The sequence below is a fragment of the Enhydra lutris genome, unplaced genomic scaffold (assembly GCF_002288905.1).
Source record: "Enhydra lutris kenyoni isolate GAN:26980312 unplaced genomic scaffold, ASM228890v2 scaffoldscaffold12, whole genome shotgun sequence".
Taxonomy (NCBI): domain Eukaryota; kingdom Metazoa; phylum Chordata; class Mammalia; order Carnivora; family Mustelidae; genus Enhydra; species Enhydra lutris.
The window spans coordinates 16,750,255-16,769,756 of NW_019154096.1; the positions used below are offsets into that span (position 1 = coordinate 16,750,255).

At 34.0% G+C, this 19,502-nt stretch overlaps 1 protein-coding gene across 1 annotated transcript in view; it reads left to right on the forward strand.

Moving 5' to 3' along the window:
* LOC111145379 (ciliary associated calcium binding coiled-coil 1) overlaps positions 1-19,502 on the forward strand; it is a 123,502-nt gene that overhangs the window by 27,111 nt on the left and 76,889 nt on the right. The window contains exons 4-5 of the mRNA XM_022500247.1: positions 5,469-5,613; positions 9,889-9,961. Coding sequence (XP_022355955.1) covers positions 5,469-5,613; positions 9,889-9,961 — 218 coding nt within the window. The remainder of the gene's footprint in view (positions 1-5,468; positions 5,614-9,888; positions 9,962-19,502) is intronic.

Genomic DNA, 19,502 nt, shown 5'->3' on the forward strand with positions numbered 1-19,502 from the left:
TATCAATATTTGTTCATTAGTTGTGTCAAATGTACCACAGTGATGTTAGCAATATGGGAAACTGTCTGGGGTATATGGGAACTCTCTGTAATATTACTGAAACTTTTCTCTCAAGCTAAAACTACTCTGAAATTAAAAGCTTATCAGTAGGGATTAAATCATCCCTAACTATGCAGCTATAAAAATAAAAGAGTGAGGATGTTTTCTGGGTATGATATGGGGAATTGTATATTGTTATTGAGTAAGACAAGGTATAGAATTGTGTGCTTTTGTGTATGAAAGACAAATGTGAAGAATTTATGTGTTATATATACAAAGAATACTAAGAAAATACAGAAAAAAAAACTAATAAAAACTTTCCATAGGTATCTAAAATATACAAAGAACACCTACAACTCAATAGAACAAAAATAAATAACCCAACTTAAAAATAGGCAAAAGACTTGAATAGATATTTCTCCTCAGAAGATATTCAGAAGGCTAACAGGTTTATGAAAATATCAGTAGTCATTATGGAAATGCAGATTCAAACCACAGTGAAATACCACCCCATGACTGTTAGAATGGCCATCATCAGAAAACAAGAGATGACAAATGCTGGCATGAATGTGAACAAAAAGGAAGCCTTGTGTATTGTTGGTGGGATTGTAAACTGGTACAACCACTATGGAAAACAGTATGCAGTTTCCTCAAAAAATTAAAAATAGAACAACTGTATGACCTGGCAATCCCACTTCTGGGAATATATCCAAAGGGAACAACAACACTAACTCAAAAAGATATCTGCATCCTCATTTTGGCATTATTTAGGATAGTCAAGATGTGGGAACAACCTAAGTGTCTATTGATGAGTGAGTAAATAAAGAAGTTGTGGTATATATATAATAATGGAATGATATTCATCCATAAAAACTAAAAAATTCCTACCATTTGTGACAACATGGATGGAACTTGAAGGCATTATGCAAAATGAAATGTCAGACCAAGAAAGACAAATACCGTACAATCATACATGTAGAATTTAAAACGAAAAAAACAAAGAAACAAAACACCGAAGCTATAGAAAAGGAGATCAGACTTGTGTTTACCAGAGGTGGAAGATGGTCAAGTTACAGACTTCCAGTTACAAAATAAGTACTAAGGATGTAATGAACATGATGACTACAGTTAGCACCACTGTGTGGTATAAAAGAAAGTTATTAAGAGAGTAAATCCTAAGAGTTCTCATCACAAGAAAAAATTTCCCCTCTATCTTCTTTCCTTTCTTTTCTTTTTATTGTATCTAAATGAGATGTATATTAGCTAAAGCCATGGCAGCCACCATCTCACGATAAATCATACTGTGTTGCCTTAAACTTACACAGTGACATATGTCAATTATATCTCAACAACACTGGGGAAAAATTTTTTGTAGGGAAGGGTGTGGGAACTGAGCATGTGTGTGACAAAGGTTAAGGAAGCCTTTTTACAATGTATTTCACATATGGTTTTTGAACCATGTGAATGTATCACCTATGCAAAAATTAAATTGTAAAAAAGAATATATGATGTGAACAGTCCTATGGTTTGCAAACTTTAAGCTGAGTATTCACAAACTAGAAACAGAATAAAGAAAAGTAAAACATTTTCATGAATCTCACATTCTAAATTTGACAAGATATTTCCATTTTAAATTTTTTCCATAACTTACAACTGACTCAAAATATTTCTTTTAGGGGACGCCTGGGTGGCTCAGTTGGTTAAGCAGCTGCCTTCGGCTCAGGTCATGATCCCAGCGTCCTGGGATCGAGTCCCACATTGGGATCCTTGTTCTGTGGGGAGCCTGCTTCTCCCTCTGCCTCTGCCTGCCACTCTGTCTGCCTGTGCTCGCTCTCTCTCTCTTTAAAAAAAAAAAAAGAAAAAAAAATATTTCTTTTAGGTGAAATTTTATATTGTTGATATCAGTTCAAAAATGAATTTTAAAAACTTGAGCAGGATCCATCCATTTACTCATAAACTAGGAGAGAGTGAAAGTGCACATATAAAACTCAAGCAGGAAAAAAAAGTCAGGGATCTAGTTTTTCCTTTAGAAAGGAAAAAAAAAAATCCTCTCAAACTTTTAAACCTAACAAGGTTATAACTATCATGAGAAAAGAATATAATTTTAGCCAAGCATGCCAGAGAAAGAGGAAAAGTCTGTTTATACTTTTTTTTTTTTTTTTAAGTCTGTTTATACTTAAACTAAAAGGTGGTAGAGTCCTGAGCCCACAGTGAACATTCCCATCCAGCAACATTTTAATAGAAAAAGCTACAGAGAACATAGTTGGGGCTGTTAGTTGTAGCATGGTTGTCCATTAATAAAACTCCAGTGAGGAACTGCATTTTCTACTGATTCAGTTTCTGATCTGTTTCTACTGATTCAGTTTCTGATCTGTTCCTTGTCTCAAGCTTGTGCTACAAGGCATACTGCAGACAACCCACCTAGAATCAGAGTGAATCAAGCTAAAAGATTATGCAACATGGGATATATACAGTTCTCTCACTAATACACATTTTGGGGAGCCTGTGTGGCATAGTCGTTTGAGCATCCAACTCTTGGTTTCCACTTAGGTCCTGATCTCATTATCCTGAGACCAAGCCCCAAGTCCGGCTCCGTGCTCAGCATGAAGTCTGCTTGAAGATTCTCTTTCTGTTTCCCTCTGCCCCTCCTGCTCCTGTTCTCTCTCTCAATCCATCTCTCTCAAATAAATATATAAATAAATCTTCAAACAAACTAACTAACAAAAAACCAGTATACATTTTTAGATTTAGTTTTTCTAGAGCCTGACCAAGAACAAAGCTGTCAAGTATTAGATTATTTGACCTCTGTCCAGGTCCATAGGCTTAGATTTATTCCATTATATGTAACACGAATATTAGCAAATAACCATAGGATACTTTTTAGTTCTATGAAATTGAATTGTTTCCCCCTGATTAAGAATGATAATAATAGGTAACATTTGGGTAGGATTAACTTGCACCAGTTACCGTGCATTTGCTTTCCAAATTCTGTCTCATTTAATTCACACACAACCTTGAAATAGTTCTATTATTCTCTCCATTTAAAAAATTTTAAAAAAAGTAAATGAGATTTAGAAAGATTAAATAACTCTTTGAAGTCACAAGCATCAGCCGCTGTGAGTGAGAAACTCACCCTTCCTACTACTATATCAAATGTTGCCAACTTTATGCTAATTCTAGAAAACACTATACATACGTAATATACTAGTGTACATAGCATTTCAGTTTCCCAAGTATTTGGCATGCATGTCTTATTTGATCCTCACAATAGCACTATAATTTTGAAAATTGGTCTTATTCTACATTTATAGATACAGAAAATGAAACTCAGCTCACCTAGCTAGTAAGTGAGGGGTAGTTAGCAGTTATAAGGTACCATCTTAAGTCTTCCAACCAATTATGACTAGCATGCTCTTTCATTACTGTAAATTTTTGAAGATAAATTTTATTTCTAACAGAACTTACTATTTAAAAGGTTTAATCTTTCACATTTTAATCACATCACTAAATGTGGTTTTTAAAAGCAAATATTTCAGTTAGATAAGTGAAATGATAACTTTCTTAATTTTTAAAGCCATTATATATAGAAAGACTTTAGACATAGAAAAACAGTTTTAAAGTGTCAATTATATTTCAACTTAAGGAAATAGTCATATAAGTGTATTTTTGTGCTTAATAAGTATAATTACATCTGGAATTATAATCAATTATCTAAGAATTTCTTTTTTCTCTGCATCTCTAATTAATACCATTTTAGTAATAAAATGATTCAGATTTTTAATCCATTCATTTTTTAATTGCTTTTATCCAGTAGATATTTCATTTCTGAAGTTATCCCAAGAAAGTTTCAAAAGAAGCTGATCATAGGGAAAAAAGTGTACAATAATAATTGAGCTCCCCTTAGAATGATATAGGAAAGCTCAGTTATCCAGCAATAATTTGTGTATCTGACATATATAAAGGATGATCTGGAGGGAGGCTATGAGAGAGGGACAAATTGCCATTCATTAAACCAGTTTTTAATTGTTAACGTAGTTTGTTTCATTCTAATTCCTACAAATAGGAATCTAGATGAAACAAATTGCAAGTTGTGATGATAGTGTTTCCTAAAATTTTTAATTGCTTTACTATCATTTTATCAGTAACCTGGGGTCATAACACATCCCAAAGTGAAAGGATAGCTGTGTAACCGGAAGTGGCTATGTCCAACAATCAGCTTATGTTCTCATAAATCCTGTGCATTACCCCCTCTTGCTGCCCTGAAAAATTCACTTGGTTAGCGAGAAGTGCTAACTGCACTGGTTTCCTGAGAGACACAGAAGTTTGGTTGGGACTGACCTGGAGGGAGGAGCTTACATGGAACAGCTCAGTGTTCCCTGGAGCCTTCCTCCAAGCCCCCAGCTGACACCTCCCCCAGGAAGCTGGTCCAAACTCACCTTTGCTAGAGACTTTCAGTTCTCCACCTCCAAACTCTTCAGTTTGACATCTACACTCGTCACTTGTCAGTGTGTGTGTGTGTGTGTGTGTGTGTGTGTGATGTAATAGTATTTTGCCTGCCACAAGTAAAAATGAGCATAACTAAACAGGAAAAGAAGATGGAAGTTCCTATTTGTATCATAGACACTCTAAATGTTAAGTCTAAAGTTTTTGACATTTATCTACTTTTTTTTTCAACTGGACACATGCCATACAAGATACTTTTGCTTTTTTGTTTGTTTTTAGTTGCAAGAGAAGAGACCACAATCACTGACTTGTTTATTTTTGGTAATGGCGGCGAAGTGGTGTCAGCGTCACCCGGCGCTGTCATCTGGCTCCCACTACCAGCACCAGGCATACATTTGAGAAACAGCTGACATAAGTTATAAGTCTGTAGCTTGGAAAAGAAAAAAATATCTTGATGTTTTACATAAAAATACATATTTCTGGCATCTATTGAAAATCTTCAGTCCCAAATTCCCACATGTTAACAATCAGTCAAAGCCAAGTGTTGGTTGACTCTGTTCATTTACATTTTCAGTTCTGATCAGCTCTCCTGTCTACAGTAACCGAACCTACTATGTAGGTCTTCCTCACCAGCTAATCCAAACAACTTTTGTTTCATTTCCATATATACTCTTATTCTAAGATCATTAAAAAGCATATTTTCTATTTTAAAGTAATTTTTGGGTAGATTTTAACTTACCTTTGCATCTTAAAATGGAAACAAAGTCTTTAGACAATTGTGTTGCATTATATTGTTGGGTGTATCAGCTGCTATTCTTTTACACAAAATGTAATTATTAACCTGTCATTAAAAAAACATTGCTATTACCATTGTCCACACAAATATTGAAAAAGTAAATATTTGCTCACTAAGGACATCTTGGATTATTTTTTTCCCAAAACATCTATCAAAATAATGCTTAAGACTTCCCTGGATCTTATTTTAGCACTGCACATGTCTTTGGAAGACAGCATAAAATGGCTTGGAGAAGTTATGGCTGAAACAGGACCATCACATTCACAGAAAAATGAGGAATGGAATGTCTTTAATACAAAACAAGCCAATGCTGTCATCGATTACTTAAAAATCAGGTATGGATTTTCTTTCAGTAGCATGTATTTTTTCATTTCATTATCTTTTACAAAATGTCTATTAAATAAAAATGAATTCAGTTTTTCGATATTTACAGAATTTATGCTGTAATTAACCCATTCAATAATGACATAATATTAAAATCTTTCATCCAACAAGTAAAGTTCAGGACATTGAGATTTTGGCTAGCCTCCCATTCTTAAAAAAAGGTTTGTATTTGATAAGTATAATTTCATCTGAAATTATAATAGATTATCCAGAAATTTCTTTTTTTCTCTGAATTTCTAATTAATATCACTTTATTAACAAAATTATTCTTTTAGATTAATCAGACTTAATTACAATAGACTATATTTTAGTAGTTGGCCTTGGCATCAAAATTTCACATTTTAGAATAACATTCATTTCCATTTAAACATTTATTTTAGATGTTTTGTATTAGAAATTAAAGAGATTTATGTGCAAATTTCCTTAGGTTTATTATGTGCCCTGAAATATTTTGTAGTATTGACCAATTAAATTCATCAAGTTTTTCTTTATGCTTAGAAAATGACAGTGAATGGAGGGAAAGTGTTTTTATTACAGTGATTCTTCATTGGTGAACTAAGAAATCCTTTTATATAATCTGTCACAAGGTCTGCATTACAATCATGCACCTCTCCCAAGGGACATTTTTAGAGTTTACAAATATTTAAATAAGAGTTGGTAAAATCTTTCTTTTGCCTAACTAAAAGCTTGTACAGAATATCTCTTTTCCTCCATTACTATATACTGCAGTGTTTTCCAATTTTAAATTTTAAAAATAAAGCATGCTGCATGATGTCCTAGACATGCTCATCATTTGTTTGGCAAAGATCCTGGCTGTTGTCTGGAAGCTTTTTAAATATTAATATGTTTAATTTGATAATGCTTATATACTGGTTTCTGGCAAGAATTAATAATAGTATTGATATAATATGTTTTTTATATAATAACACCTGATATAACCTAATTTCTTAGCATAAAACATATACTTCCTAATGCATGTCTGTCACTAAAAGCTACAGTACTCTTTATATCAATTAGAGTAAAGCAAGGTCCTTGTGTGGGAGGAAGGAAGGGAGTGGAAATTCAGAACTGGAGAATCTGTTCTCTGAGGTCTTTCTGCCCAATAGAATCAGTGGCTGAGGGGAATTCTCTGCACATTTATATAGCATCCTTCTTTCTCTCCTTTATCTATTTGAGACCACCAGGTCTCTCTTTGAAGAACACATTATTACATCTGAGCTCTAAATCTCAGAGGTTTATAGTGGGCACTGGGACTGATAGTTAACCATAACAGCTAAACCCATGCAGATGTCCTAAAGATACCTTCTAGATGGTGAAAGATGACACCTCTTTTCTCTTTCGTCTTGTCTCTCTGGACAAACACTCATCAGTGAATTCTTGACATTTCATTTCAGAAAGTGGTTAAGTTAGGAAAGGATGTCAGTATTAGTCACCATTAAATGCTTACCAGGATAATTTTAGTTACCAAAAATTTCTAGCCTCATTTCTAAAAGCAACAACAAAAAGTAGTATTTGAGAGATAGTCATGTAAAGTAAATCAGAACTATTTTTGATGCCATTAAATCTTCGTATTGTGATTTAAAGAAATTGTACATTTTAAGTGCATCTGTTACAAAAAAATAAAATATCAGTTAGTATGATATCTAGAATCAATACTGAAGTTGTGTAAAGACAAATGTCATTTTCTACAATTCCTATTTAGAATGACTCATAGGTCCACAAATATAAATTTAATGGCAGTTAAACCATATAATATTTTTCATTTTAATGACTACAAAGAAGTTTTTTAAATATGAAGCTAACTCAATTATTGAAAGTATAAGCATGTTTCAATTTAATCTGATATTAAATTTACTCAACCAGTGAAACTCTCATCAACTTAGAGTAGTTTTTAGAACATGACCTATAGAACATGAAACTTAACTGGCAATAAAATTGAAATTTTATTTGATACTGTTAATAGAATCTAAATTGCATATTCCATCATGTGTCTGTGATTTGAAAAAAACTAATACCAAAATTCCTCTCTAATGTTATTGTAGGTCTGACCAATCAACTCATGTAATATATACATTGATATGTTTTATGTAATATATACAAATATAAACGCTACTGCAGCTTGTCAATATAAGACATCATTTAGATATATGTGGTCCAAGTACACTTCTGTCATTGTGTATTCTACCCATTCATTGGGAATTAGGTAAAGGTAATGTGCACAGGCATTTCTCAATATAAGAAAATCAACACTGCCCCTCTGTGCACAACAGGGTATCCTACTTCCTGGCACAGAGCCCAGATGTCTTGACCCATTTTATTTCTTCCTTTGATTTAGAACTAAGACGAGATGTTTAACAAAATAGTCTAGGGGTTTGAGTCAGCTGGAAGTCTTCCTTCTAAAGGAAGAGAGAGGAAATGTATTCCCATAGCAGAGGTGTCACTTTGTTCCCATAGGAAGTCATTGAATAGTTCCTTGATAAAGTTAGAGAACCTCAACCAATATGGGGACCAGAGTGAGACAATGGAGGCAACTTATCCTAGCCCTGAAAAGTGCCTCCTCCGTAGGTGTCCTACTCCCCCCATCTGTCTTACACTAGTCCTGGCCTTGCCCCAACTTGTATCTTTGACCACTGCATCCAAGTCATGAATTTTATTTTCATTGCAAGAAGTAAATTTTCCTTTTGGCATGAGACAATCTAATTCCTATATGCAATGAGGAGAATAAGGCTGAAAGATTATAACATTGCAGGAAGGAAGATTTATGAATTAACTTATTTGTGTAACATGAGATGGAAGGAAAATTTTATACTAATTCACTGAAAGGAAGTCGTTATTTCCAAATACTCTACAGGCTTCAATTTTTCTACTCAAAATCAGTTATTGCCAGTCTAATATTTTTAACCTTAAAGCTCTCTCTAGGTAAGCAATGTAAGGGAAGGAGAATTTGAATTTATTTTGCTTCATTGAATCATCAAACTTCACTAATCTTGATGTATTTTCTAGCCAACAAATCAAGCTAATGTCAAAAGCTAAGTTAGTTTTCTGAGTGTTGATGACTAATTTGAATATACGAGGGTTTTTTTTCCAAAAAAATTTAAAAACCCATGACTGAAGTCTGCATACACATCACTTTTTAATGGATTGTGTTAGTAGTGAAATCAACTGCTGATAAAACTCAGAGAGACCCAGCTGCCTGAGGATTTCTTCATTGATTTCAAATGAATTGAAACTTTGATCCATTACAGCGTTCAGGAGAAGCCATTATTATACATGCTCTGTAGCTACATTTTGCAAATGTTAATTTCTCAGTTATATTAAAATCAATTTTCTTAAATAGCAAAAGGCACCAGAGTGAAAGAGAAACCACTAAGACAATTTTTTTGTTCTTGGGCATTTTGCTGTATTATGAGTCTATTAATTTTCCCAACCAGCAGGAAGAGAATTAGAAAAATCCAAATATTACCACAAACAGGATATTAGAAATCAGCCCTTCAGTAAATTTTTAACTCTCAATAATACTTCACTGAAATCTTTAAACTTACTAGAAAAACTTGTTTTAAGACTCCTATCCTTTAGCTCTTCACAGTTCTTATACACTGACCACCTAATATTTGGGTAGAAACTGAAGAATTATCTTTCTTAAATTAATTCCTGTATTTGACCTGTGATCAAATATTCTACAAGAAAACCAGATACCTTCTAAATGGATTTCAGTTCACGTTGCATCATTTTCAGGTGTTATCAGAGATTAATTTAATCTTGAAACAGTTTGAGAACATGAGAAGTAATTGATATGGAAGTAGATTATAGAATTCAATGCCATTCATTCCAGAGGAAATTGACTCCGGTTTGAAGCAAAACATGAAAAATAATGTGAAATTTAATGTTATTTAGGGGCAGTGCCTTATTTGATTGTCAACCAAGAAAAGTCAAAATGTAGTCTAATTGCTCCCTTATCCCAAACCTCTCCACACATCACAGATTAATTTACTGATCTTATATTATGTACTGTGTTATACTGTCAATGTCTCAAAAGAGTAAATCATTAGTTTCTCACCATTTCTGGACAATTCATTTGGAATAAAAGATGCAGCTAACTCCATATTAGTGTTTAATGTTTTTCGTTTGATCATTATGAACAACTTTCCTTTAATAAATACTCTTACATATTTGTTTTCTTTCCCAACATAAGCTTATCAGAGTTGCACATTTATTTTGTATTTCAGCTTATTTCAACACTACAAGCTATATGAGTTTCTATTCTACTCTACCAGGGAAGAAATTGTGATAGGAACTGAGGTAAGTAATTTATCTAGATGAAACCAATTAAGCTGAATCACTTAATGCATGCTGATCAGCATCTGGATCTTTAACTGCTTAAAGCAACTTCTTGTCAAGATTACTCAAGTGTTAATATAACCAACTAGTAGTTTGCAAAAAGAATAATTACATAAAGTGAGCTTTGGATTAAGAAAATAAGATGTCTTTGGGCATTAAAAGCATTGTTAATCACATATACTTTATGTATTTATGGATTATTTGACAAAGCAAAATTGAATAGGTTATGTATGTCTTCATACAAAGAAAATTTAAGGAAGTGAGATAAATTAATTGTTAAATCTCTTCTAATTTCACATTTTTTTCAGTCCACTTATTTTTTTAAGGTCTAATTCAAATCCCACTTCCTCAGTGAAGCAAATCTTCCTTAATTGCATCGCATCTCAAAGGAAGGGTATAGACAATGTCTTTAATCACATTCTATTATTTTATTCTAGTTTATCTTTTTCTGCTGAATACTGGGTACTCTTATTACACCAATAAGCACATAATGATGCACTATGCTACACACTTTTTTAAATTATTTTTTTGTGGATTAAAATAGTCAACACAATTCAACTGTAATTTCCTTGAAGGCAAGGATGAGGCACTGTTTTTCTACCAAAGCGTCAAGTATAATGCACCATAGTGGCCCCTCAGTTGATACTATGTAAGTGATTCAGTGACATTGAATACAATGGCATGTCTATAAAAAATTATCTACCTAAAGATACCTTGGAACAGCTTTACATATTAATTACAAACTCATGATTGCTATAAATAAATCCTGGGTAAGAAAACATCTTAAGGAGGCTAAAGATGCCATAAAAAGTGCTCCTTTTGTTGTCAACTACTGGAGAAGGTAATGTTGCCCAGAAGTACCAGACATAGAAGAGGCCCTGGTCACAAATAAAGAGTGAATATGGTATATTTACATGATCTTTTTAATTTTCTGGATATTAAGCACCAAGTGGAATGTGCAAACTTTTTTGTCTGCCAGAGTGTTGTTTTTCTGAAGTTTATAAAGTGCTTATTTCATAAACACCTAAGTCACTGTTAATCATCCTCCATGTGGGTACTTTTTCTAATGCTGGCCTTTTAAGTGAATTGAAGGAAAACAAGGAGCCCTTCTTGCCTTTGACTTTCCTTAAAATTTCTTCTTTGTGGGGCAACTGGGTGGCTCAGTGGGTTAAGCCTCTGCCTTCAGCTCAGGTCATGATCTCAGGGTCCTGGGATTGAGCCCTGCATCTGGGTCTCTGCTCAGCAGGGAGCCTGCTTCTCCCCTCCCTCTGCCTGCCTCTCTGCCTACTTGTGATCTCTCTGTCAAATAAATAAATAAATAATTTTTAAAAAAAAAATTTCTTCTTTGTGTTCTCCTCACACTATATCTTTTTTTTTTTTAAGATTTTATTTATTTATTTGACAGAGATTACAAGTAGACAGAGAGGCAGGCAGAGAGAGGAAGGGAAGCAGGCTCCCCGCTGAGCAGAGAGCCCACTGCCGGGCTTGATCCCAGGGTCCTGGGATTGTGACCTGAGCCAGGGCAGAGGCTTTAACCCACTGAGCCATCCAGGCGCCCCTCCTCATACTGTATCTTAAATTATGTGTCACTTGATAGAGTTTTACTGAAAACATTTCCATTGGAGAATTACATCATTAGTGCAGCAGAGTTGCAGTAATGATCAGTTTGGAATAAAACCCTATCTCATCTATTCAGCAAAACTTTGGGAAAATGATAATGGTTTTAACAGCAGCATAAGCAGATATTTAAAATCATCAAGAAAAAATTTTATAAAGAACTCCCTTTTCCCTTTGTTAGTTACACAATCATGCCTTTCTTCTTTGTTGTAAGGATATATTTAGGTGACATTTATGCTTAGGGAAAGATAACATGGAGAAAGTAGACTAGGATTGGTGCCTTTATTTTCCTTTGTCTTTTGTATTTTCTCCACGCTGACCAGAACTATAAAAAAAAATCTTTAGTGAATGGATATTGGGTCTTCAAGTATTAGACCACTCATGGTACTTTAAAGGATTAACCAAAGCAGATATTATACTATAATATTTAATGGCATTGTAGAAGTGTCTGATAACCCTTGGTACAAATATGTTTTTTAATTAACAACCTTTCATAGAGGAGGCAGAGGTCTGCCCCGCTAATGTGATTATTCATGCTGACTTCAGTGCTCTGGGACCAAATAAGGTCCACACAACAATTGCATAAATGTTTCAAGTTTAGCTCTCAGGCTAGTGTTCAAATTAAAGAACACTAGCAAAATTTAGTTTCTTTCTTAATTATTGATAGATGGTTATAATAAAACATATAAATCCCCTCTAAAAATAATTACTAAATATTAATTTCCATCATGAAAAGAACATGAGTAAACTATATTCATACTTTTCTTGGGTTTTAGTTTAAAAAAATCATCTTTTTGTTTTGGAATTTAGTGATCATTTCTGGCTGTGTCTATTCACCTTTTCCAAGAAATTTCATGTTATGCTTAGATCATTGAAACATATTTTCAGTAAAATCATAATCCTTGACTTGAGATGCTTCATAGTCTAGAAACATTTCTAATAGATACAGTTCTATTAGTGGCATGTTTTGTAGTTCATTTGGTGGTTCACAGATCATATATGTTGAAAGGCAGTAAGCAATCTGATTGAGCTAGGATAATGACAGAATGGAAGTAGCAAATTCCCATAGTTGTGGCCTCCTGAGAGGATGCAGTATATGAGATTCACTCACTATTTAAAGAGATGAGTCACTGATTTCTACTCCTGAAACCAATTTGCACTGTTTGTTCACTAAAATTTAAATATAAATAAACAAACAAAAAGGATAGAAACTAACTAAATAAATAAAAAGATGAGGACTCCCTTTTAGTCCCGTAAGCCAGGAGCTCTCCAAGTCTAGTTTTGACAATGCAATTAACCCAGATACTCTGACACAAGAATTGTAAGGGAATCAGAATCCCCTTTGGGGATATGTATTTTCTTTAGCCTAAGGCCCCACCCAGCAAGAAACCTGGAAACTGTTATGTTCTCTGCTTTTGTTACCTAAAAACTACATGAAACATTTAAAATTGCACATAAAGGGGGCGCCTGGGTGGCTCAGAGGGTTAAAGCCTCTGCCTTCGGCTCAGGTCATGATCCCAGGGTCCTGGGATCGAGCCCCGCATCGGGCTCTCTCCTTGGTGGGGAGCCTGCTTCCTCCTCTCTCTCTCTCTGTCTGCCTCTCTGCCTACTTGTGATCTCTCTCTGTCAAATGAATAAATAAAATCTTTAAAAAAATAAAATAAAATAAAATAAAATTGCACACAAAGAACACTATCAGATATTAACAATGGCGATGATCAAAACCTCATAGCAGATATCCAAAGTCATTGTTCTAGTCAGGTATCTACCACCCGGCATCTATTAATATGAGATGATACAACTACAAAATTATTTATTTATTCAACTATAAAATTATTTATTTATTCATTAACATATGTTACTAGGTCCCTATTACACTGTAGGTTTTGTTAACTTCCAGGAATACACAATGATAAGCAACAATTCTTGTCCTCAAGGAGTTGGCTGTCTAATGAGAGGAGAAAGGTGATTAAGTAATTATAGTGTAAAACCCAAAATGTTATGATCCTATGGGAACAAATAGAAGACAAAGAGGAACATCTAACCTTTATAGGTTTATAGAAGTTTCTAAGAACAAATAAAATCCTAAGAGAAAATCTAAAGGTTGTGAATGAGTTAGGCAGTGTTCTTTCGGCACCAAGAAAGAAATCCCACTCAAAATAGTTCATACAATTAAAAAAAAAAAAAAAAAGAAAGAAAGAAACAGATCTATTACTTGATCACAAAGTGGTAAATAGAAAATGAGCTGGACTAAGGTTAATCGACTCTAAGTAGTCAAACGATGTGAACATGTGAATGTGTGTATGCATGCATATATCTCAATTCTCATGTCTCTTAGACCTTTTTCATCACTTTTCTCTGATTCTTTTTGTTTTGGTCTCATTGCCCTCTACTGCACACAGTCTTTCCTCCAACTGGTGGGAGATATGACAGAGGCAGCTCCAGTTTAGCAACTCCAGGAGAAAGGAACATTCCTTCTCACATTGTTGACATTATTAGCTATGCTTGTGCCATGTGTCCACTCTCAATTAACCACCGTGGCCAGAGGAGTGGAGTCATGCTACTAGAAGACCCAAGCAGCCATACTGAATGAGTGTCAGGATGAATAGCTCCCCAAAAGAAACAGAAAGAGGCTTTGCAAAAGGGAAGAGTGACTTTATCAAAAGAGTGAACTAAGCAGACATGTATGACTCTTCCATCCAAAATTCCATGAGGCCAAAAAATCCAAAAATCCATAATGTTATGGATAAAAGATTTTATAACATGTAAAACTATGGATTGCTGTTTAGATGAAAACACAGCTAATACATGCAAAGAAGATGCTACGGAGTTAATGATGTTTCCGTAAGCATCCCTCACTGATATGGAAATGGGAGAAAGCTTTAGAAGGAAAAAAGCATGTAGGGGACTGCTTTCAGAGCAACTACACTGTTCATCTCCTTTACCCTCTGCTGCTTGTGCAGAGCACAGGGACTCTATAGTATTTGCTCCCAAACTAAAGAAACTAGTATGGACGTTGACACCAAAGAGGAGAGCAGTTCTGAAGTTTCCAGGAGAAATGATGAATATACCTTCAGTATAAGGTACTGGCACATATAATTGCCACAATTATTTTCCCTCTCCTATAGTCTCTGGCAGCAAACTTTGGCAAACAAACATCTCCAAGCAAGTGAACCAAGACCATCTAATGTAAAGATAAGCTGGCAGCCCCAAATCACCAAGCAGTTGAGAAAATAAAATCATAGATAGACATTAAACTCTATTAATAAATCAAGAATAGCTAAGGAACAGAGTTGACAGAGCAAATGGTAGAAGACTTTAAGTCTGATTAAGATTCTCAAGAAAGTTTGAAAGTTTATTGTATTCTTGAAAAAGGAACTAATAGAAATCTCGGAAATTTAAAATAAGATTTGAAAACTTTTAATAAAGTATCAGGTATAATGTTGAAATCTAGAAAAAAAACATACTTAGAACTGTGAATTACCAATATTTACTTGAGGGGATGTAGAAAATCTTAATAGAATGATAATTACATAAGACATTGAAAAATCCAAGTGTAAAAATGGCTCCAGCCTTAGAAAATTTTACAGACTAGTTTCACCAACATTTCTAAAGTAGATAATTTCCTTTTATATAAAAATTATGACAGAGGATAGAAGGAGTTAGGGAGCTTTCAACTCATTCTTTGAAGTTAGTATAATTCTGAGAATGCTTTCAACTTATTCTATGGTTGACAATAAATTATAATCAAAAATAAAAAAGAATGACACAAAGTTATGGTCAATCTCAGGTATGATAATAGATAAAACAATCTTAAATAAAATATTAGGTGGTGGGGTTATGGACATTGGGGAGGGTATGTGCTATGGTGAATGCTGTAAGTGTGTAAACCTGGCAATTCACAGACCTGTACACCTGGGGCTAAAAATACATTATATGTTTCTTTAAAAATTAAAAATTAAAAATAAATAAATAAAAATAAAAATAAATATTAGGAAGTGAAATATAGTAGAAGATTGGATGTTCGGATAGGATTTATTCCATATGTGCAAGGGTTGTTTAACAGTGGGATATCTATTAATGCAATTCAGTACATTATCAGCTTAAGAGGAGAAAAATCAAGTGACCATCTCAATAGATATGGTAAAGTATTTGATAAAATTAGACACCCATTTTTCACCTTAAAAAAACTTCAGTTAATCAGTAATATATAATTTTTCGGATGTGAGGGTAATCTGGCTGTGACATCTGTCACCCCATTGATCGCCAGGGTTGATTCGGCTGATCTGGCTGGCTAGGCGGGTATCCCCTTCCTCCCTCACCGCTCCATGTGCGTCCCTCCCGAAGCTGCGCGCTCAGTCGAAGAGGACGACCTTCCCTGATAGAGGAGAGGACCGTTCTTCGGTCAAGGGTATACGAGTAGCTGCGCTCCCCTGCCAGAACCTCCAAACAAGCTCTCAAGGTCCATTAAAAAAAAAAAAAAAAATCAGTAATATATAATTTTTAACTGAGAATATACCAACACAAGAAACTCTCTAAAACCATCTTAATGACAAATTAAAATACCATAAGGAATAAGACAAAGCTGATTATTATTACCAACATTGCTTTTTAGTTCCTAGCCAATGTAATAAAACAAAAAACAAGTCAAAGTAGAAGAAAAAGAAAAATATTAAAACAAGACACAAAGCTTTTATTATTTGCGGATGGTATGATATGAATCCATCATTAAGAAAATTGTATTTTCTTATACATTAGTAACAGCTAATAGAAATGAAAAAGGATCACAATGATAATAATTAAAACCATACATTTTAAGAAATGACCCTAACAAAAACATGCAAGGATAATACAAAAAAATTAAGTAATTTTAGTAAAGTTAATTGGTTTTGATTCTGAGTAAATAGAAAGTAAAACATGTTCCCCGTTGAGAACACTCAATTGATGAAGACATCATGTCATTCCAAATTGGCCTGTAAACTCAGTGTAATTGAAAAGTGCCATGATTAGTGTGGTACTTTACTAAGTAATTTTTTAAAAAAAATTTTATTGTGGAACATTTCAATCAAATACAAAATAAAGGAATAGGATATTAACCCTCATATATCCATTACCTAGCTTCAACAATTATGATCTTGTGGCCATAATGGTTAAGTATTTTAATGTGTGATTCTAAAATATAATGAATTTAAAGTAACTCTTTAAAATCATCACATATGCAGTTAATGTTCAAAATTATCTTATAACTTGTCTGTATTTGTGTTTTATGTATCCATGTGTTTGTTTGTATGTTTTTTGAAGTAGCACCCAAATAAAATATCCGTATTGCAATTAGATTCTGTCATTTTAAATTTATAGGTTCACTATTTGTATTTTTTTATTTCCTTATAATTTGTTGAAAAGTCCACATCTGCTATCCTATAGAATTTTCCAGAGCCTAGTTTACCAATTGTGTTCTTGTCCTATTCTTAACATTTCTCTATCTTCCGTATTTCTAGTAACTGGATAGTTAAATGTTGGAAAACTGACTAAATTAAAGTTCAAATGCTTAGAAAGAAGAATTTACAGGTGGCTATGTTCAATTATATTAAGAGGCAAATAAGGTTTAGTTTTCTTTTTGGTGATGTTAGCAACCACTGATCATCATTACTTAAATCTATTATTTCATTAAGGGTTAAAAATGGTGATATTCTACTTCATCATTTTTTTGTTTGTTTATGAGCTGGATACTTATATGAATAGAAACTTCCTCTCTTTAATTATTTGATTAAATTGAGGTACGGTTCATATAGAAAAGACAGGATAAGTGCTAGATTTTTCTCCTTTCTTCAATAGTTTTTAAAACAGTAAGTTGGATTTTTAGTATCCTCCAAAATTGACTGGTAGACTGCATGATTCCCCCCAAGCACCTCAAGATTCTTGGATACTAATTCCTGAAACCTCTGCAAATGTAGCCTTACATGGCAAAAGGAGCTTTGCAGATGTGACTAAATTAAAGGATTTGAGATGGGGAAATTATCCTGGATTATCTAAGTGAGCTCAATGTAATCATAAGATTTCTTATAAAAGAAAAAGGGAGAAAGGAGAGTCAGAGTCAGAGACAGGGAGAGAAATTTAAAGGTGCTATTACTAGCCTTAAAAATGGAGGAAGAAACCAGGAGCAAAGGAATTAAGGTGGCCTCTAGGGGAATGGATGAGGCAAGGAAACAGATTCTCCTCTAGAGCCTCTGGGATGAATGCAACCCTGTCAACATGTTAAGTTGAGAACTTCTGACATCTATAACTATAAGATAGACCTGTGCTGTTTCAGGCCACTCAGTTTGTGGTAATTTGCTATAGCAGGAATAGAAAACTAATATAGACTTTGATATAATAACATGCATTTGTTGCATTTTGATCTATTTTAATTACTATTTTTATTAATGCTCAAGTTGTCTCATCTTTGATCAATGATCACATTGATCTGTTTGCCAATCCCTGTCTGAATACCATATTGTTTTAACATATTGTGCTGGTATCTGATATGGCAATGCCTTTTCCTCTTCCTCCTCCTCCCTTAATCTTCCTCCCCTCTCCAGTTCCTCCTCCTCCTCCATCATCATCATTATCATCATCATCATCATCATCAGTATTTGATTGATTATATAGTTCATTATACGATAGTTTATATTTCCATCAATATGAAATTTGGAATTAAACACATGTGTGTGTTTCTAGTATGTAACATATACAAGTATTTAGAAAAGTGACATTTAAAACCAGTCAGGAAACTAGAGATCCAGTAAAACACATCAATGAAACTAGAAGCTGGTTTTTTGAAAGAATCAGTAAGATTGATAAACCATTGGCCAAACTAATCCAAAAGAAAAGAGAGAGGACTCAATAAAATTATGAATGAAAAGGAAGAGATCATGACTAACACCACAGAAATAGAAACAATCATCAGAAATTATTATCAGCAGTTATATGCCAATAAGTTAAGCAACCTAGAAGAAATGGATGCATTCCTGGAAACCTATGAACTTCCAAAACTGAATCAGGAAGAAATTGACAACCTGAATAGACCATTATCTAGTAACGAGATTGAGGCAGTGATCAAAAGACTCCCAAAAAGCAAGAGCCCAGGACCTGATGGATTCCCTGGAGAATTCTATCGAACATTCAAAGAAGAAATAATACCTATTCTCCTGAAGCTGTATCAAAAAATAGAAACAGAAGGAAAACTTCCAGACTCTTTTTATGAAGCAAGTATTACCCTAATCCCCAAACCAGGCAGAGACCCCACCAAACAGGAGAATTTCAGACGAATATCCCTGATGAATATGGATGCTAAGATTCTCAACAAGATTCTAGCTAGTAGGATCTAACAGTACATTAAAAAGAAATAAGTCAAGCAGAGAAAGTCAATTATCATATGGTTTCACTTATTTGTGGAGCATAACAAATAGCATGGAGGACATGGGGAGTTAGGAGAAGGGAGTTGGGGGAAATTGGAAGGGGAGGTGAACAATGAGAGACTATGGACTCTGAAAAACAATCTGAAGGGTTTGAAGAAGTGGGGGAGTGGGAGGTTGGGGGAACCAGGTGGTGGGTATTAGAGAGGGCACAGATTGCATGGAGCACTGGGTGTGGTACAAAAACAATGAATACTGTTATGTTGAAAATAAATTTAAAAAAATGATGATTAAAAAAAAAAAAAGGTTATCCACCATGACCAGGTAGGATTTATCCATGGGTTGCAAGGGTGGCTCAACATTTGCAAATCAGTCAATATGATAGAACAAATCAATAAGAGAGAAGAACCACATGATCCTCTCAATTGATGCAGAAAAAGCATTTGACAAGATACAGCATCTGTTCCTGATTAAAAGGCTTCAAAGTATAG